The sequence below is a fragment of the Ammospiza nelsoni genome, chromosome 25, assembly GCF_027579445.1.
Source record: "Ammospiza nelsoni isolate bAmmNel1 chromosome 25, bAmmNel1.pri, whole genome shotgun sequence".
Taxonomy (NCBI): domain Eukaryota; kingdom Metazoa; phylum Chordata; class Aves; order Passeriformes; family Passerellidae; genus Ammospiza; species Ammospiza nelsoni.
The window spans coordinates 337,893-358,081 of NC_080657.1; the positions used below are offsets into that span (position 1 = coordinate 337,893).

A 20,189-nucleotide genomic window follows, 5' to 3' on the forward strand; every position below is an offset into this window, starting at 1 on the left:
AGCTCTGCTGCAAATCCCAAAGGGCAGCCGGGGATCCTGGGCCGTGCCTGCGCCTTGCACAGATGGCTGTGCACACACAAACGCTGCATTCAGCATTTCTGTGGGATCACCTCACTGGACACTGCCGTGGAAGAGCAGGGTAATCCCACATGTGGAGCAGCCCCTTCTCCCCCAGCCCTGGTTCCTCTTCCCACCCTTGAACAGGACAGACCATAGGTGTGGGGAAAAACTGCCTGGAAAATCCCAGGTACACGATGGCTTGTGGTGCTGGTGTGATGGGATCCTGCCTGTTCTCCCACCTTCACAGGAGTGCCCATCTTGCTGGGCTCCCGAGATCCCAAAAGCATATTTAGGCTCTTTACGTGGCATCATGTTTATATATTTATTTTTTCCCTCCACAATGGAAAGCCTGTGTATTATTTTGACTTTATTAAGATGCTGTTTATGAACCATTTTGACTTAGATGCTCGAGGCTGTTCTCTTGTTTTTTTGTGACCAAAATCCCGGCAGATACAACACTTCTGGAAAACATCAGAGAGTCAATGTCCTTTTTTTCCCTCTCCCCTCATGTCAAAGGTTGACTTAAAATATTAATGCTGCAAAGATTCATTTAAGATATTAAAACTGTTCAGGCAAGAATACATGTACATATTGTAATTACTTCCTTTTTCTTACAATTAAAGTAATTGGATTATATTTAATGAGCTATTTACATTTAATAATTAAGAAAAGACTTATCTTTCCAGTATTCCCCAAGTGCAGCAGAAGGGTGGGGGCACTCAGAGCTGTGATATAATTATCTAGGCGTGAGTTGAAACTGAAAGAGCAGTTGAGCTCTATAGAAAACACTTGGAACTGGTTTGTTCCTACTCTTTCATTAATCAAAATAGTTTAGTGTGTGGCAAAGAAGGGAAGGCTGAGCTTAGCTGCAAATGAGACAGTTTATCTGCTGAAAAGGAAGGTTAAAATATGCTCGAACTTAACGAATAAGTCATTTAGGGGGAAGAAAGCACACCCTCTCTTTCCATATTAATTAGCGAGCGCTGCCCAGGAATGAGAATGCGGTGCGGTATTTATTGAGAGCTGGCTTTGTTAGTGCGGCAGGCACAAGCCGCTGCGGTGCCCGCGGAGCTGCGCTCATTAGCGCGGTGCAGGCCGGCGTGCAGGAGGCAGCCCCGGTGCCGGGGCTCTGCGCAGCCCTGCCCGCAGCCAGGGGCTCCTGCTGCCCCCGCAGGGCGCCTCTGCCCAGGGGCACTGCCCGCCTTCCCTCCTGCGCGCTGTCTCTGCTCCCAGGCCCTTTGGAGAGAGCTCAGCGCTGGTGCTGACTGAGGCCGGAGGATTCTGCCCCTCGGCTGCACCCTGCTCTGGGGTGCTCAGCACAGGGGGGACGTGGACCCCTCGGGGCGAGTCCAGGGATGCTGCCAGGGCTGGAGCCCTCTGCCCTGGGGACAGGCCGGGACAGCTGGGAGTGTCCAGCCTGGAGAAGCCCCAGGGAGACCTTAAAGCCGCTTCCAGTGCCTAAAGGGGCTCCAGGAGAGCTGAAGGGGGACATGGGGCAAGGGGGAATGGCTTCCCAGTGCCAGAGGGCAGGGTTAGGTGGGAAATTGGGATAGAATCCTCCCCTTTGAGGGTGGGCAGGCCCTGGCACAGGTGCCCAGAGCAGCTGTGGCTGCCCCTGCACCCCTGGCAGTGCCCAAGGCCAGGCTGGACAGGACTTGGAGCAACCTGGGGCAGTGGGAGGCGCCCTGCCATGGCAGGGAGTGGAACAAGATGAGCTTAAAGGCCCTTTCCAACCTGTACCATTCTAGGATTGTGGGATTCTAGGACTGAAACCTGCCCAGACCTATCCCTTCATACTCCTGAAATGTTTTAGAGCCTATTGTGTGCTTTCAATACCCAAGTACACCAAAGCTACCTGTTGATTGACGCTCGTGATGCCACTCTGTGTTGTCACTGACCTTGTATCCTTGCCCAGATTATTCACAGGTTTAGTAGAGAGCATTCTGCTCCCTTTGCTGCTCCTGTTTCCTAGGAAGCAACAAAGCCAGAGCTCTTGTGGCGCTGAAGGAGTCCTGCCTCTCTCTCCCGATGTACACCCTCACAGCAAAGACCTTGAAACCTTTCTGTTCTGGAGCTTTAATTCCTGTTTAATCAATAGTTCTATATTCTGAGAATCAAATCCCTGTGACAGCTCTCTTTAATTGAGCTAAACTGCCTTTCTCTTGTCACGTCTCTTCTAGAGTTTTATTTAAATGCATTTGTTCTGCCTGTATCCTAGTCAGGTATTGATAGAAACACCAGGTGACCCTCTTTGTTTAACTTGTTTTTCAGCTAAATGAATGGAAACATTAATTAGTGCAATGGTTTGTTTCTTAGGAATTAAAAAAATAAAAGTCTAGGTCAAACTGCTGTCTCTATTAGCGCTCCAGCAGAAGCCAGGAGGATCTGTATGTTCCCCATTAGTGACACCCCCATCCTTCCACCCCCAGACAAATTTCTGACAACAGCTCTGAGCGAGTCCCTCTCCAGGAGAGCAGCCTGGTATTTGTTCCAGCAAGATCATCTTCAGCAAAGCTGATAACAAAAAGTTTAAAAGGAAGAGCCAAATTTTCAGTCACACCTGTGCAATCCCCTTGAGGGCAGTAAATGATGATGATAATGCATGAGCCAGACAAAAAAACCCGCAGAAAATGGCTTTCTGAGCCTCTTTTGCATTTTTCAGAGCCAGCAGACTGGAGGGGGGGGGAAAGGCAGGGGAGGGAAAAAAAAGGTTTATTTTTACTGTGGGATTGGAGCGGGCTGGATGTTGGTTGTGTCGAGGACTGCACGCCGTACAATGCTGGCTGTGCTGCGGGATCAGGGCTGGCGCTCCCGCTGTGGGAACGTGGCTGTGGAAAAGGGCAGCGCCGACTGCTCCTGCCCCACGGTATTGGCCAAACGTCTCTTTCATAACACCGGCGGCTCGGGCCTGCAGAGTTCCTCGCTTGGTGATGGAAGTGCGTTATTAGTACGCAGAGGGCTCGTGGATGCGGGGTTTTGTGATCAGCTAAGTGTGTTCTCCCAAAGGTCCTGCATTTTCAGTAGATCCTGCTTCAGGAGAGCTTTTGTGTGATGGTGGGTGAAAACACAGCGTGTGCTTCCCATCCCACCGGCTGCTGAGAGATGGTGGGCAATGTTTTCTGCTGCGCCCGGGGGGTTTTACCCGTCCTTCTCCCCCATGGTTTTTTGGGAGAATAGAGCACTGTGAAAGGAAGCAGCCCTGCAGCTGCCCTTCAGTGCTGACTCCTGCTCAGCTGCTGGCAGGCTGGGCTGGTAATGACAGATGAGCCTGTGATGCATTTTTGGGAATGAATACTTGTTACAGCTGGCGGGATGGAGTAGTTTGTGGCATCACATGGCAGTTTGCTCTATAATTTCGCTCCCTATTGCTCGGATGCAGCACTGATTGCTGGGTCTCTCTCGGAGCGTGGAACTGGAGCATTTCTGATTGCCGCATCCCACTTCTCTGTGGCTGCATTGTGAGCTTGGATATAGCCCTGAGCACTCAGCAGAGCCTTCTGCTGATTTTTTTTTCCCCCTCAGTTCTCCCTGTGTGTGTGTGTGGCTGCTGCTTCCCTTTCTGCAAGTCTTTTGGGGTTACATAAAAGCCAGTCTCTTTCTGGCCATTACAGCTACATGGGGGAGTAGTTACTGCTGAGAGAAGCTTGAAATTTGAAGCAGAGTTGTCACAGACATTAGAAAGAACAGTCGGTCTGCGTTGGCAAGCTACTGAGTTAAGTCTTATTTCATACTGATGGGAATTTCAGATCTGATTATCTCCTTTCCCCCTCATTCCCAGACCTGCTGGTGTGCCCAGGCCCCCGATGGGCGCTCCTAGAGGCAGCTCTCCAAAGCGCTCAGCTCAAGGCTGGGTCTCCTTGACTGTGCTGCCTGTTTGTCTCCAGGCTGAGGATTCTGTAAGCCCTGCCGAGGGCAGGGTGCTTGGTCACCCTGACGTACTTGGAAATCAAGCCTAAATTCCCTTCCCTTCCCCAAAAAAAGCGCTCTGCCCTCCTTAGGTGCTTTGTGCTACACCAGACACTATGACAGATGATCTCACTGCTGGGGTCCAGATTTATTTGCAGATGGTCCCTGATCTAAGAGGTTGTGTGTCACATTGAGCGGGGAATTACCCAGGTGACTCCCAGTAACGCTATGCTAACTGGTCAAATACCAGTGAGGAGAGCCTTGCCAGATCTCCCCCTCCACCTCACCTGTGTTATTTACAGCTCTTTGTGTGCGATGCATCCGCAGGGCTTGCCTTGGAGTCCTGCCTGCCTTCTCCTCTGCACCACCACAGTGACTGTGCTATCTGCCTGCTCTACAAAAACCCCACAAAACAGCTCTGGTGCCTCTCTTGCTGTGCAGTGCTGTTTTCTGCTCTGCTCCAAAACACTCTTTAAGGAGCGTTTGCTCTGAGTTGCTGTTTTCAGTTGACAGAACTCAATTGCCTTGGAAAGCAAATACTCAATGCTAAAACATCCCTGTATTGCTTCTCAATAGTTGTAATCAAAGTCTGTTTCCTTTATTGTTCCTAGCAATTGTTCAATTTTACTGTGCCAGCCCTATTTATTAAAAATAGTCAATAAGACACAGCTTTGTGCGAGGGGTTTATGGACTGGCAGTTCTTGTTTGAAACAAACCAATTGTACTTGATTCTAATCCAGAACTGGGACTCCTGAGTGATCTGCTGCAGCAAAGCTCACGGGGAGAGCGGTCGATGCCTTGCTGATAAGAAATCTTGGAGCAGCACGCTTATCTTGGATTTACCTCAGCTTTGCTTAAAGTGCTGGATTCTGAAAGGCAAGAATTGCAAGTCACACATTTTCCCCCCTTTTCGAGCCTGTGTTGGGCCACGCTTGTTCCCCAGTGCCCAAGAGTATTTACAGAACTAATTGCCAAAGTCGGAATCCTCTTAAAAGCTGGTGAGCAGGACGTTCAAGGTGAGAGCTTATTGTGGCAGGAGCGGGGTGTCAGATCAGCAGCCATGGGAAGAAGCTCCACTCATGGATCCTGCTTTCTTGGAAAAGAACAAGGGATCCAAGACCACGATGTGTGCAGTGAGAAAGGACAGGAGTTGTTGGGAAGGATGATGGGGAGCAAAACCCCCATGAATCCTGGAAACAAGGTGCCTGTTGAGGCTGGAGGATCAGTAGGAATGGGAGCAGTGAATTCAGCTTCCAGGGCTTTTTTGTGCTCAGCAAACCTTTCTGTGGGCTGGAGCAGGCCAGGGCTCGGCAGAGCCTGTGTAAGCATTTTGGGATAGGGAAATGATGAGGCAGCCTGGCAATGCCCAGCTGTAGGTGGGGCAGCAAGGGGAAAGGAGCTGCGGGGCAAAGCTGGGCCTTTCAGATGCTTTGGCCTTTAGTCACTGCCCTCACAACATCATCAAGGCTCCTGGAGCCCTCTGTGATTCAAGTCATGACTTGGAGGCTTCAGAGGAAGTGTTTGGGAGCAGGTAGGAAGGCTCTGGTTCTAGTGAGAGAGGAAAATCATTTGTTTCCTTGTTTTTAAGAAGGTGTGAAGCACGGTGGTTGGGAGGATGAGTCCTCTGAACTTGGATTGATGCAGCAGGGTTTGTGGATTTTCCTTAGGGCTCTTCCAGCCAGCAGAGATCACTGAACTTCTTTTCCTCTCGCTGTGTTTCAATTTGATGCCTTTCTTTGTTTTCCATATTCATTAGAAATCTGTTGCAGAGTTTTTTGTTTCTAGAGGCAGTTTCCTTTTACTTCTAACATACTTGATCTCCTCTCCTGTTACACTGGGATCAGGGCAGCTCCCCTGTGCCCATGTTATTCTTGCAGCTTCTTTAAAAACAGTGTCTGCACCCCAAAACTCTACACTCCCAAAAGAAATCTAATCTCCAGCATTCATAACCAAATAGAAACGCTTATCTTTGCCCCAAAGATAAGGATTTTCGGCCTTGCAATTCATTTAAGTTGCATCTGAATGGTAGGATTTAGTTATAATATATGGTCTGTGGTCATTGTGTGACAGTGACTAATGCTTGATGAGCAGGCTGGCCAGCCGGGCTGGAATTGTGCTGTGCTGTCATGGCCTGAGCACGGAAAGTGAAGCGGTTCTGGATGGCCCGTGCTTGGCACTGCGCTGTCAGCCGCCTCCTTAATGACTCTCTTAAAGAGTAACAGCATGAGCCTCCCAGAAAGCTTTTCTAGCTCTGTCCCTCTTTTATTTGCTGTGTCTCCTCCCTGCCCCCAGCTCATGCCTTGTGCTGCCTCCAGTGTTTGCTTCCTCTTCCCCATTCCCCCTTTGCTCTCACGCCTTGCCCCTTCTCCACACCTGGTTTTCTGCCCCACCTGACTCCTGCTTTTGAAATACACCACTTATTTTCCAATCCACACTATTAATCTTTGTCCCACCTACTCACGAGGCATGAAGGTTTTACAGGAGCCCATTAGCTGTTATCTCTATCCTACCTTCCAAACACTCCAGGAAAAAGCAAGGTCTTACAGTCTTCTTGCAGGGACATCACCCGCTCTTTTTGCAGGTCCCAGATTTCCTTCCTAAAATCTTGAAGCTCCTCATCCTTCTGCTTGGAAGAGAGGAATTTTTGCTTTAAAATTCCTCATATCCAAAAGCTGCTGGGAGAGCAGGGTGGTTGTCCACAGCCTGTCCTGCCGTTCATGCCTTGATCATCCCCAATGCTCCCCAGGGTTAATTTAATCCCTGAGTTTGCTGGATCCTGGCTGGGCTTAGAGGCACCAGAGCTGTCCCCATGGCCTTGGGAAGCACTGCTGTGATCATAAAGGCAAAGCTCTCCTTCTGCAGTGGAGTGTGGCTGGGAGGGTCGGGTGGGCTGTAAAGGGAGCCTTTTCCTTAGCCTTTATCTCTGCTGTCTTGCGCCAGTGCAAATCTGTGCTCTACCTTAGTTTTTCTTTTAAGAAAAGCAGTTCTCACCACTACTCCTTGCTTTTGCTTCCAAAACATGCTTTGAAGCCAAACACTTTTGGGGTGTCTGTATACAGGCAGCATATTTAGAGCCTTTTTTTGTTGTGTTGTTTGAGGCACTGCTCCCATTTTATGCCCTGTCTTCCCCATCTTTGCAGAGATCAGTGTTACCTGCATTTGTCCAACCATGCTACCCATCATCTTGGGGGCTTTTTTTTTGTCTCCTTTTATACAGAATGCTCACATCTCATCCCCCACTTGCAGGCTTATTTTTCCTGTTGCTGTTTTCCTTCTGTCTGTCCTCCACCTTGGAAGGTTTCCAGGCAGGCTGTCCAGCCCAGCTCTGCAGATCCCACCGTGTGTGCTCCCTGGCCAAGCCCTGGGGAAGCACAGGGGAGAAGCTGGATGCAGGCAGCCTGCAAATGCTGCCTTGTTTATGAGAGCTGCTTGTTGGTGCAGACTGCAGTCTGGGGGGAGCTGGGAAAGTTTGTCTGGCATGAAGCACTAAAGCTGACAAAAGATTGTAGGGCTTGGGCTGGAATCGATAAAACCGGGGTGTTGGGAAGGAAAGGTCAGAGCCCTTCCTTAGTTCACCCTGTTCTTTAAATATCCCAGCAGTTACTGATGGCTGCAGTGGACACGGGGAAAAACAGCGCAGACTCGATCCTCAGAGGGTCTTGCTTTTGTTTATTTGGATGCAGATCTGGCTCCCCTGTTCCGTAAGGCGTTCGGCTTTGGGGACCCTTTCTCTGCAGCCTGGTCTCATGGCAGGAGGTTGGAACAGGATGAGCTTTAGGGTCCCTTCCAACCCAAACCATCCTGGCATTCTGAGATGCTGTGAAATCCCTCGTGTAGAGGCGTTGCAAAATGGTAGCAACCTACATCTGCTTGTCTGGGAGATATCCCAGCGCCCGGTGCTGCGGCTCTTGAACTCCTCTGCCTTAATGGGTCAAATTTAGCAATTCAAAATCTGGCTTCTGAGGTAATTAGGAGGGATAATGCCCACTTCTTCCTCTTAACACCCTGATAGAAAAGCATCCAGGAAGGACTCCTGGACCTCAAAGATAAGCTGCCAGCTGCCACAGAGACTATCAAAGGGTGGCTCAAAGTCAAGAGCAAACAGCTGATTTTTTATGGTTCTTGGGTTTTTGCTGGTGGTGACAGGAAGCCATGTTCCCCAAGCTGTTAGCTTCCTGTTTTATTTTTACACCCAGCCCGAGCAGATCCGCATGCCTATCACATGGGAGCTGCCTGCTTCTCTTGGGTTGTTCCTCAGCTGACCTAGAAAAGTGATTCTTTCCCCTTCTAAATTAATCACGAACTTGGGATGTATTTGCTTTCACTTAGTCCTAAAGATTTCAAGCATGTATGATGCTCCTTCTAGTGAGCTGGTCACACAGGTTTCCTTCTCCCTCCTGGAGCTGGATGATCTGGGTGGGAGCTGTTTGAGGCTTAAATGTTTGGGCCTCTTAGCAAAGGAGATTTTTGTTAGTTCAGGATACTGACCTGCACATGAAAGCGTCCAAAGCATAACTTCCAGACACTTAGGTTTTTATCCAGGTTTTTTATTTTATTAGTTTTTTAAAGAACTGGAAGTTTGTCCTGCCTGTTGTACAATCAATCCTGACTTGCCTCTGAGCACACTCCAGTCCTGCATCCTGATTAGAGCTCCCTCCACCTTAAACTGCTCTAGCACGAAAACAATGGTCCAGTGTAAACCTCATCCCCGGGGGATTTCCCAAGGGAAGAGGGGTGCAGCCTGCAGGATAAGGAACAGTCACCAGAAAGTTTCCTGGTCAGCTGCAAGCGCTTCCTGTTGTTCCAGGAGAGAGCCCCGTGTGCTGCTCCAGGAGGGAGGCACCACGTGTGCTTTGGCGTGCTGGGAGAAGCCTGTTTTGTTCTTCCTTTTTTTGTGTAATAACATCTCCTGTCTCCATCTCCACGGCTTAAGCCAGTATTGATTGCAAGTGGGGAATGTTTCTGAAGAGGAGCTCGTAGGAGGCGTGCCGGTGCTGCGTGAGCGCGGGCGGCTGGAGCCCTGTCCGGCTGCGAAGGGAGCAGCGGCTGCGGCAGCACTGGAGCGTGGGCCAAGGTGTGCAGTGCTCCATCTCTGCCTCTGTACCTGCGCTGCTGGGGCTCTGCTGCCCCTGCGAGCCAGACAACAGGAGGATCTTTATGTCTGATGAGCCAGTTTTCTCAGGGTGGGGAGCTGGGGGAAGAAGGCTTATAAGTAAAGCCATTTGAGAGCAGGAAAAACGAACACCATGGCTCTGGTGTGCCTGGAATTTGCGGTTGAGTAATCCTTTCCTGTTTCTTTTTTGGGTTGTTTTTCATCTTTCAGAACAGTGCCTGAAGCAGGTCCACCATGCCGTTAGTAACGAGGAACATTGAGCCAAGGCACCTGTGCCGTCAGACGTTGCCTAGCGTTCCGAGCGAGCTGGAATGCGTGACCAACATCACCCTGGCAAATGTCATTCGACAGCTGGGCAGCCTGAGTGAGTACCATGGCGAGCCTGCGCGTTGCCCTCAGGAGTCGCTACTGCTCTTTATTTAGCTCCCTTTCTACTCTCATGTTCCTATTTCTCCCCCATCTGCCTTCCCTGGGTAATGCTAAAATGTTTTCCTAAAGAAATCTGATGCTAATTTCATATCCCTGGTCCCACTGCCTTCCTATCTAAGAGAAAATGGGGAGGGGGGTGTGTGTATGTGTGTGTGCATGTGAGAGGCTGCAGTGAAACTGCAGATGGAAGGATGGAGCACAACTCAGGCTTGTAAAATGGGAGGCTCTCAGAGCAGGCAGGATCTTGTGTCAGAGAACGTGCCTGTAATTGCATGCGCTACTAAATGGAGCTTGACTCTGTTGAATCTACACCATGTCAGTAGTCGTATTTTTAATGAAAGATAATTAAAGCCCCCACGCAGAAGCTCCAGTTTGCCCCTGCTGCTGTTTGTTGCGTTGTGAGACCCAAAGACCTGTGTGAGCCAAGTGGTGCCTCCAGAGCGTCGGTGGTTTGGGGCTGCTCACTCAAATGGCAGCGTGAGCTGGAGCAATGCCTGGCTCAGCTCTCCAGTGGGCTGACCCATAGCCTTGGAAAGGCTGGAGGGAAAGCAGAGGCCTACATGCCATAGGAGAAACCAAGAGTTAATTGTGGTCTCTCCGGGATGACTCCATTCTCTGTTGAAGTGCTCTGGGTTCTGATTAACCACCTTTGTCCTTGAAGCGAGACTTTGATAATCAAATTAATCTATTGTTTAGCTTCTCTGGGGTGTTTGCAAGCCCTTCTGCTTGCTCTGCAAAGCAAGCCCTTGTCTTCCGCCATGTGGCAGGCAAAGTTTGGGTGCAGCCTCTTTCCAGCAGTGCAAACCATGGCTGTCACTGAAATCTGGGCCCGTGTTTGCTGCCAGTCGGTGTCACATTCTGTTGGGTTGGAGAAATGTCACTGCACAGGCGAGACCAGGCTCTCTGCTCGCGTTCAACTGGCCCTGGTTGCTCATTTGTTAGGTCTGGTAGCCAAGATGGCTGTGGAGTGTGAGTGAAATCCATCTCGTGCTTGTGAAATGGTGAGGAAGGAGGCAGTAAAGCTGTGCAAAGCCCAGCTGCAGGGAAGGCTCATCCCTGTTCAGAGACACTGTGGGTTAGTGTGACAGCCCTGGCCAGATCCCACAGGTTTAGACCTTCTTTGCACAGGTATTCAAAGCTGCTCTGCTTCTGAGGCGCTGGGAGCCAAATCACAGCCTGGTTGGTTTCTTCTTTGGGAAGGTACCCTGGGAGCTGGGAAGGGGGGATGTGGGGAGAAGGTGTGAGCTGCTGGACCAGTCACAGGTACCTGGGGGGAAACTGAGGAGAGGAGAGGAGAGGAGAGGAGAGGAGAGGAGAGGAGAGGAGAGGAGAGGAGAGGAGAGGAGAGGAGAGGAGAGGAGAGGAGAGGAGAGATGCCTCCTGCTGAGGCTTGGTGTGAGAGGAGAGCAGGGCCGGCGGGAGGGAAATGCTGAGCACCATCCACTTCCCCAGGGTCAGCGGTGTTTTAAATAAAACAATGTTTAGACTACACTTGCACCCAAATGACCAAACCCCTGCCCCCCGCCCTTTCCTCTCTCCAAAAAACAAATTCTCTCTCTCCTTGTACCTTGACTATTACAGGAACGTAGAGCAGGTTCAGTAGGCTGTGACAGCCCTGTCAAGTGAATAATCAGCCATGCCTGGTGCACCACAGTCTCTTTACGAAGATGCAAACATAAATCTTGTCAAACTTTCATATTCCAGTGAGTTTACCCTTCGTTACTATCGCAGCTGGGAGCACTTTGTATAAGTCGACTGCGCAGTTTTGTGTGATTTTACAGAATCCACAAGCTAAAGATGGAAGGACCTATTAAATCATGCCGTCTGTCTTCCTGCCAGTGCATGACAAAGATAATTCTGATTGTAAGCTGCACTTTTGCAGTCAAAGTAACTAAACTAAAAAATTAATCTCTGTCTCACCCCATCTAAAAGTGTTTGTGAAGCTCAGGCAACGTGTGAGATGCTGGGTGATAACTCCAGGTGCACTTACACAGGCAAGTGAACACAGACCATCTCTTCTCTCTTCAGGGTCAAAACCAGTATATATATTCATTTATACTTGAAATGTACTTTGCAAGCCAAAGACTTAATTTTCCCCTAGTGCTTGTTGCAGTTCCTTGTGAAATTCAGAAATGTTTTTCACTTCTTGTGAAAGCAGAAACGAAATTGCAACTTTCTTTTTTTGAACTTTTGCTGGAAGGTTTTGCATTTTCCCACAGATAAATTTTTGCTCTCTTTGGGTCAAATAGGAGAGTTGGTCTGTGCTGATATTGAAAATGGAGATTGCTTCATGAAACATGGCTACAGTGAGAGCTACCTGGCCCTTAGATCTCCAAACATAAAATCCTCCTCATGAGTTTGGGTTTGTTAATTGAGCATATGTGGAGCCTGCATTGTCTAGGAGGGTGGAAGGAAGAGGTCAGTGGAAGTTAACCTTCAGCATTTGCTTTCTACAAACACTTGGACCTGGCACTGCCACCAAAAGGGGTGGAGAAGGTTGAATTTTAACCTGGCTTGTTCCCCGTGCTTGGCAGTGTAAGGAGATCTCCTGGGAGCAGGAACAAGGAGTTGATATGTCAGCTTAGATAGCTGGGAGTGTTTGTGCAGCTGGGCTTTGGGGGATGCCCTCGCCTTGCCTCGTGCAAGGGTGCTTTGTCTCTCTGACTCTGCAGACAACCGTGTTTTCCAAAATTGCTGTTGAAATTAGACTTCCAACTGTTTTTTCTTTCCTGAATGTCGGAGAGGATCTTTAGGAGTAACAGATTCCAGAGCAAACTGTTGACCATATGATGATGCACTTCAAAACCAGACTGCTTATTGGGAGCAGCCTTGTACTCAGCAGCCGTGGCTGGAAGTGTTTCCCATCAGTGGAACACCACGGGCCCGTGTCTGCGCTCGGTGCCAAGTCTGCTCTGCTCTCCCTGTCCTCCTGCTGGGGGCTCCCCTCTTGGGCTGTGCCTGGGAGCAGAACAAAAGAGCAGGACTCCGTGGAAGTTCTTGGGTTTCCTCCAGGGCTGCCACCTCTGTCTACCTGTGGCCATCTCTCGTTGCACTGTAGGTTTTAAACTCCTGAGGACGGGGCCATGTTCCTGTTACTGCTGTAAGTGGTGCAGCTCCTGATCTGAGCCCCAGGCTCAGCTCTCATGGCCCAAACCATGGATGGTGCTTGTCATAGCAGCCCACTGGGCACTCCAAGCTGTTCCAGAGAGAATGTCCCTGACTGGGAAGTTCCCCTTTGGTTTTGATTTAGAATCAATGTGAATGCATCAATTTTTCAGACACTGCCACCTGAAGGAACAGCAGGGTCAGTGCTGTCAGCTGCGGTTTCAGCTCCAGCTTCAGGATCCCAGACTGGGTCTGCTCTCTACTTCCAGAGTACTTTGAGCTTGTAAATGTGTGCTAGCTCCCCTGGAGGCAGGCCTGCTGGAGACTGGGGGCCTTTGAGATTCTCCAGAGCAATAAAAATCTAACTATATTTCCTTGTCTAATAAGCAGAACAGCAGAGAATCTTAAAGGACCTTCAGATGCATCCACATTCAGACCAGTGTAGTGTTGTCAGCCCTCTTTAGTTTGTTACTCTAATAGACTTTAAAGTGTGTCTCAATTGTTTCCTTATTGCTTGAAGATCCCTTGGAAATGTCAGGTTTTGGTGGAACAAAGCGCTTTCTTTCTGGATGTTAAACTCAGCCCTGACAAACTTGAAAAGAAGAGTGGTTGGTTCTTTCTTTCTTTCTTTTTTTCTTTCTTTCTTTCTTTCTTTCTTTCTTTCTTTCTTTCTTTCTTTCTTTCTTTCTTTCTTTCTTTCTTTCTTTCTTTCTTTCTTTCTTTCTTTCTTTCTTTCTTTCTTTCTTTCTTTCTTTCTTTCTTTCTTTCTTCATGAAAGCAAGCTGGGAGACTGAGTGTGGTCTGATGTGGTTCATAAGGGTAATGTGGACACTTTAATATTGCAGGTAAATCTGCAGAAGACATATTTGGAGAGTTGTTTACTCAAGCCAACACCTTTGCCTCTCGGGTGAGCATTCTGGTTGAGAGAGTTGACCGCTTGCAAGTCAAAGTCACTCAGCTGGATCCCAAAGAGGAGGAAGGTAATGGAGTGGAGCACAGGCTGAGCGTGGTGAAGGTTCTCGTTGAGTCAGCATGGTTGGTTCAGCACCATAAGCCCAGCATGACACAGCCATGGGTGCTGGAATGTGTTCTCTGGGGCTGAGAGGGACTGTTTCCCTGCCTCCCAGCAGAGCACTTGGACAGCTGGTTGGGCTTTGCTCTTCAGTGACTCTCCACGTGGGAACTCTCCAGCGTTTGGGTGGCAGGGGATGAGCTGCTTGAGCTTGGTCACAGGGGTTCCAAAGCCCGTGGGCCACTCGAGGCAGAGCTGTGTTGATGGAGCAGCAGATCTTGGCAGCACGCTGGAGATGTGATGGGTTTCCCAGAGGATCTGTGGGAAAAGGAACCTGACCTTAAGAACTGCAAAGCATGCCAAAAGCTCCAACTGAAATCAGATGTTCACTGCTTGGGCTTCAGGGTCGTTGGCCAGGGTCAAGCTGTTCTTCACTTGTTCTCTCCTCTTCCTTACAGTCTCCTTGCAAGGCATTAACAGCAGGAAGGCCTTCAAAAGCTCCACCACTCAGGACCAGAAGCTCTTTGACAGAGATTCTCTCCCTGTGCCTGTCCTTGAAACCTACAGGACCTGCAACACCCCTCCACCTCTCAACATCCTCTCACCTTACAGGTAGGGCTGCAATACCTCCTTGTTCCCTTGCAGAGAAGAACCTCTTCCAGCCTGCCAGGGAGGTCTTTCCCCATGCTGTGCTGGGCTGAAGTAGCTGTTTCCACTGGGAAATTGAGTTGCTAAACAAATCCACCAGGAGATCTCTGTCCTTTGGATTATGTGAAACTTTGCTTTTGAGGTCATGGAAATGAATGTAGCTAGAAAATGATCTCTTTGGTTTTCTGCTGTCACTTCTGTGAGTGCCGTGGGGCCAGGCGTGGCTGGCTCTGCAGAACCATGCTGGGTGTGCTGCAGATGAGGCATTTTCCTTGTGCTCCTCCATAGCCCAATGGCTCCTTTCCAGAGAGCTGCAGTGAGAGATGCAGAGCATTCACCTGGAGGTGGCTCCCACCCAGGTGGCTGCAGCAGGCATGGTGATGCTTCCTGTGGCCTCCAGTGCCTGGCCTGAGACATCTGGTGGGACCTACCCTGGCTGTGTAACCAGTTCTCAGCAGTCCCACTCTGATTCCATCTTGTAGGTAGTAGAAGTAAAGGGGGTCAGAATGCAGAGACTTATCCCACATCCATAAATATCTTCTGAGCAGGTAAAAAGTAATTACAGATAGCTGGAGGCAGCTGTCTCCTGCCAGACGCGGCTGCACTGCAAAGTGGGAGGAGAGGGAGTCTGTGTGCGCTCACTCAGGAGCTTCAAGGACGCTGCTGCTCTGATTTAGGGTTCCTGAGCTGCAGGAGGAGGTTTTTTCACACCAAAATACAGCACAAACAAAAGGGAGTTGAAGCCAGAGACCTGCTGCTCTCCTGGTGATTGCTCAGAGCAGCTGAGCTCTTGAGGTGCTGAGCAATGGAGGGTTTGTGTGAGGGCAGGAGGAGTGGGATGTGGGAGAGCTGGGGTGACTGACATGGGGGGCTCTTCTGTTCTGAAATGGGGGCAGAGGCAAGAACAGCACCTGTGACCATCTCACTGCACTTCTGAATTGTTGTCTGAGATAGTGCCTTGTGTTTCCTTCCAAGAAATGAGTGACCTGATCCTTGTCTGTGTGGTTTTCTCCTCCCCCTGTTCCAGGGATGATGGCAAAGAGGCGCTTAAATTCTACACAGATCCTTCATATTTCTTCGACCTTTGGAAGGAGAAAATGCTTCAGGACACCAAGGATATCATGAAGGAAAAGCGGAAACATAGGGTGAGGAAGGGAGGAGGAGGAAGTGGGAAGTGTTAATAAATTTTGGACTCCAAATTTACTATCCAAAACTCAGGTTTGCACTTTTGGACTCCTTTGGGATCAATCCAGTCAAGTTTTATCTGGTTTACCCACATCCTTGTTAATTAAAAAAAGAGAACAAAGATACCTCTAATTGGTTTTTCCAAATGCCAGTGTCTTTGAGCCTTAATGTTAAATTATATTATAGCATAAGAGATGTATTCTTAACATACTTTATTTAGCTTTTGAGCGACTGGAGTATTAAGCATGAAAACAGATTGTGATTCTTCAATGAGAAATAACAAAGGAGAGATGTGGGGTGTGTTAGAATTCTGAGTGAGCCAATCTACAGCCCAGTTCTCTGTGGGCAAGTGTCCATATTGCACCCCAGAGCACTGAACACCATGAGGGTGAAGGTGAAATTTGGGCATCTCAACACAGAGGCCAGAACCTAAATTGATTTGGGGAACGAAGCTTTTACTCTGCCCTCGAGCTGCTTATGCCAGGGGGTGATGAGGGCATCATGTCTGGGCTGCCCTGGGCAACCTGATGTTGTCTGGAATTTTTTATGTTGTCTGTGCTCCAGCTTTTTTATATGGAAGATCTTTGGAGAGTGCAGAAATCAGGAAAGTAAACTAAAAATCCTCTTTGAGAATGTGTCTTGTTGTAAGTGCTCCAGGTCTGTCCTGTTCCTCTCCGTTCCCAGTGAATTTAAAGCAAAATAAATCTTGTGTTTGATCCCTCCTCTCTTAGAAAGAGAAAAAGGAGAATCCGAACCGAGGAAACGTGAATCCACGGAAAATCAAAACCCGGAAAGAGGAGTGGGAGAAGCTGAAAATGGGACAGGAATTTGTGGAGTCAAAGGACAAGCATGGTCCTGCTGGGTAAGCAGCTCTGGGGCTGGGTGATTGGGATGCAGTTCACCCTGCGCTGCAGCTCCCCGGATCCAGATCGATACTGCCACTAATCAGATTCTCCCAAGTAAATCCGCCTGCTGATTTGAAATTTGCCAAATAAATCAGGGAGCTGGAACACAGTGGCAGGAGTGGCTCTGGCTGCTCTCGCTGCCTGTGGGCACAGAGGTGTTGGGAGCTTTGGCTCTGCCCCACGGCGATGCCCTTCCCTCACACCAGCCGAGGGTGGCATCTCGGTGCCATTGTGTGATGGCTTTGTTACATCTCACAAATGGCTCTTCACACCCTAAAGTTGAAGCGGGGGCTGTCCCCATCCAAGTATTTCAAGCTACAGATCTCTCTTTAGCACTTCTGGCTTGGGAATTCGTTTAACTTTTGACACCAGCAAGGCTGGAAGCAGACCGAATTCCCCACAATGCTCTTCTTCCTTGCAGCTTCCTTTCATATAAGAAAAAAATCTCTCTTTAAATCACACTCTCCAGCTAAAAATAAAACTTGCTTTTAGTTTAATAAGAGAACAGGTTTGGTTTCTAGCAGGGGAATCGAGCAGCACAACAGCACCATTTTCTTGCTCCTCTTTTCTCATGTGAGTGTGTTCTTACATTTGGATTCACTTGGGGTCCACAGCCCCCCAAAATAGGGTGGTTCCCCCTCCCCACAGTGAATTGAGTCCACTGAAAGCATGAGAGTCTCTTTTCAGTACTATTCCAGCTTTGAATACTTGTTTTAGTGGCATTGTGGTTTCCATTTTGATATTCTATTCTCGAGCTTATTTTTTGGCATCTTTGAGTATCTCCTGTTTTTGCCACTGATGATACTCAGTGTAACTGCAAGTTCTTTAGGTCCAAGTTGGTCAAAACACTCTTATGTGCTTTTACAAAATCAAGTGTTAGGAAAAATGCATTTATTCAGGTGTTTGCTTGTTTATTAAAATATATACTCCTTGTTTATTAAAATATACATTCTTTAGCCAAAGAATTACGTAAACACATACAGGTGTATGTGATTCTCCATGTAAGAGTCTTTGAGAAGTAAAGGGATTTTTTAATGATGTAAAATCATAGATTGATTTGGGTTGGAAAGGGCCTTAAAGTCCATCCAGTTCCATGGGGAGGGATGCCTTCTGCTAGACCAGGTTGCTCCAAGCCCCGTCCAGCCTGGCCTTGGACACTGCCAGGGATCCAGGAGCAGCCAACCTCTCTGGACAACTCTCTGGGTTCAGAATGAGCTGCAGACATTGCCTTGAGCTCTTGAAGCAAACAGTTAGCGTTGCTTTTGGCAGGTACCCCTCCAACATGGTGTACCAGAACGGCAGCATCGGCTCCAGCGAGAGCATGGATGGGAGCTGCTACCCGCCACCGCCGCAGACTGACTCCATTGTGCCACCACCTCCCTCGTTCCCAGATGACAGCCTGCCTCCGCCCCCGCTGGAATTTAGGTAAGCCTACGGGATCCCTTCTGTCACCAGGGAGTAGTAGGTGGTGTAAAAGGATGACATGAGACAGGCTGAGATAGTTCAGCACCACTTCCTCATGGGTGGTGCATGGGAAGCAGAATGCTCCTGCCTGGAAGGGAGGTGCCACTGCAGGCACAGGCAGCACAGCTCTCCATGAGTCCCAGCCACCACCACCATCCCAGGCAGAAGGGGAGAACTGGAGCAGATTTACACCACAGCAGTGTCCCAGTGAATGGCTTGGCCCCATTGCTGTGGTTTTCCAGTGCAAGTGTTCCATAGCATGGACTGATGTTCCTTATGTTCCGTTTGCATAACGCTCTCAGGCACATCATGGAATTCTTGGGGGTGTCCTGTGCAGGCCCAGGGATTGAACACGATGATCCTTGTGAGTCCCTTTCTACTCAGGATATTCCATGACAGAGCTTTGCAAAGAACAGCTTCTTTAACCTCTTTTGCTCTGATCTGTGAGAAATGCACGACATGGGCACTGGAGGTGGAGATGTATTTAAGTTTCAAGGACTCGAGCACAGCAGCTGCCTCCTTCCCAGAGACTTGGGTGCAAGTTCAGGTCATTTACTTGGGATTGAATGAAATGGTGACTCCCAGGCACCTCCAGAGATGAGAGTTACAGTCCAGCAGTGGCTCAAGACGCAAAGGGTGAAACGAGAGTGGACTTTTTCTGTTTTTTAAAGGCATTAAAACAGAGTCAAGAGGAACAAGAGAAAGTCTGTCTGATAGACAGGGCTGCTTGGCTTCTGTCCATCTTATCCAAAGGCAGCAATGCTGCAGCAAAGGCTTTTCTGATGTGTCAGAGAGACCCAGCACTGCACTCTGCAGCCTGTGCCTCTCGGGCAGAGCAGACATGAGCTCTCAGATGAAGCTCTCACTGCCTTATGCAGTTGCTTAGATCTCTGCCCAATGCCACAGATCTCCCCTCTTCTGGTTTTGTTTTGATGGTTGTTTTTAAGGGACCCTGGGAGGTAGATTTGATCTTCAGGAGTCTGTTTTGGATCAGCGCTGTTAAAAATGGTGACATTTTTGTGGCAAATGTACCTTATTTTTCTGTCTTGCCATGGAAGGAGGTGTCCCTTGCACTGGATGTCACGCTGTCACATGGGCAGTGGAGTCCTGTGGGATGAGCAGAGCCTCCACAATGGGAGATTCAGTCCCTCTTGCCTTGGTGTTTTCCATAAGAGTATGCTGGGTTCCCATGTCCTCCCCTTCACTCCCCATGGCGAGCTCTGAGGCATGGCTGCTGAATCCAGGGAGGAGATCCCTTCCAGCAGGTGTTCAGAGCATATGCTTTCCTGGCACCCCTGCCCTCCTCGTGCAGTTTATCCCAGCAGAATTCCCTGATCCCTGCCTGGTGTGTCACGGGCCTGACCTCAAGGAGAGTGATGGCAGGAGCTCTGGAGCCAGGGGCTGCTCCGAGCTCGGATGTGCCCACCTGGCCTCTGACCTCTGAGGTGAGGTGGCTCATGTTGTGGTCAGCCTGGGAGATGGGATGGAGGACAGAATTCCTGCCATCCCTAGAAGCTTTCCTTTTTCTAGAGGTGTAGGCCAAAAGAAACAGTGCAAGGGAACTAAAACCAAGGAGTGAGGTCCCATGGAAACATCAGTTAAAGCTGGAACTTGGATTTTTTTGTCTGGGCTGCAGCAAACACACATGATTTGCGTTAACACAGAGACTGTACAGTCTGATCCGGCCTCAGGGCTGACTCCCCGCGTCTCTCGTTCTGTTGCCACAGCTATCCTGTAGACAACCAAAGAGGTTCTGGTTCCGGAGGGCCCAAGCGGTCCAGCCTGGTCAGCCCGAGCCACCCGCCGCCGGCCCCTCCGATCGGCTCTCCCTCCGCGGCCCGGCCGGGCTTCGCTCCCCCTCCGGCGCCCCCTCCGCCGCCGCCCCTGATGGAGAGCGCCCCGCCGCCGCCGCCGCCCGTGGGCTTCCCGGCCCCGGGGGCCGCCCCCCCGCCGCCCTCGCCGCCCTCCTTCCCCCCGCACCCCGAGTTTGCCGCCCCGCCGCCCCCGCCCCCTCCGCCGGCAGCCGACTACTGCGGCGTTGTGCCCGCTCCGCCGGGGCCGCAGCCGTGCGCTGGGGCCGCGCCGCCCCCGCCGCCGCCGCCGCCGCCCCCGGGGCCGCCCCCGCTGGCTCCGGGCGGCCTGGACGGGCCCCCGCCGCCCCCTCCGCCCTCCGACACCTCCGCCGCCAAGCCCAAGTCATCCCTGCCGGCGGTGAGCGATGCCCGGAGCGATCTGCTGTCGGCTATTCGGCAAGGTAAGGCTGCGTCTCCATGCCAGCGCCCTCCTCTGCCTCTGGAAAGCCCCTGGGAGCTGTCTCCTGGGAGCAGTGTGACTGCCTTGCTGCTCAAGGCTTGTCCCTTGT

The 20,189-nt window shown here is 50.1% G+C and overlaps 1 protein-coding gene across 4 annotated transcripts in view; it reads left to right on the forward strand.

Moving 5' to 3' along the window:
• The window catches only part of WASF2 (WASP family member 2), a 32,078-nt gene that overhangs the window by 7,236 nt on the left and 4,653 nt on the right, over positions 1-20,189 (forward strand). The window contains exons 1-8 of one of the 4 annotated variants that reach the window (XM_059488628.1): positions 8,863-9,040; positions 9,290-9,443; positions 13,459-13,593; positions 14,084-14,237; positions 15,301-15,418; positions 16,190-16,320; positions 17,633-17,788; positions 19,555-20,081. In XM_059488628.1, coding sequence (XP_059344611.1) covers positions 9,314-9,443; positions 13,459-13,593; positions 14,084-14,237; positions 15,301-15,418; positions 16,190-16,320; positions 17,633-17,788; positions 19,555-20,081 — 1,351 coding nt within the window. In that variant the 5' untranslated portion in view covers positions 8,863-9,040; positions 9,290-9,313. Of the gene's footprint in view, positions 1-8,862; positions 9,041-9,289; positions 9,444-13,458; positions 13,594-14,083; positions 14,238-15,300; positions 15,419-16,189; positions 16,321-17,632; positions 17,789-19,554; positions 20,082-20,189 lie in introns of those variants that run through there. The other 3 variants (XM_059488630.1, XM_059488627.1, XM_059488629.1) reach the window with 3 other exon arrangements.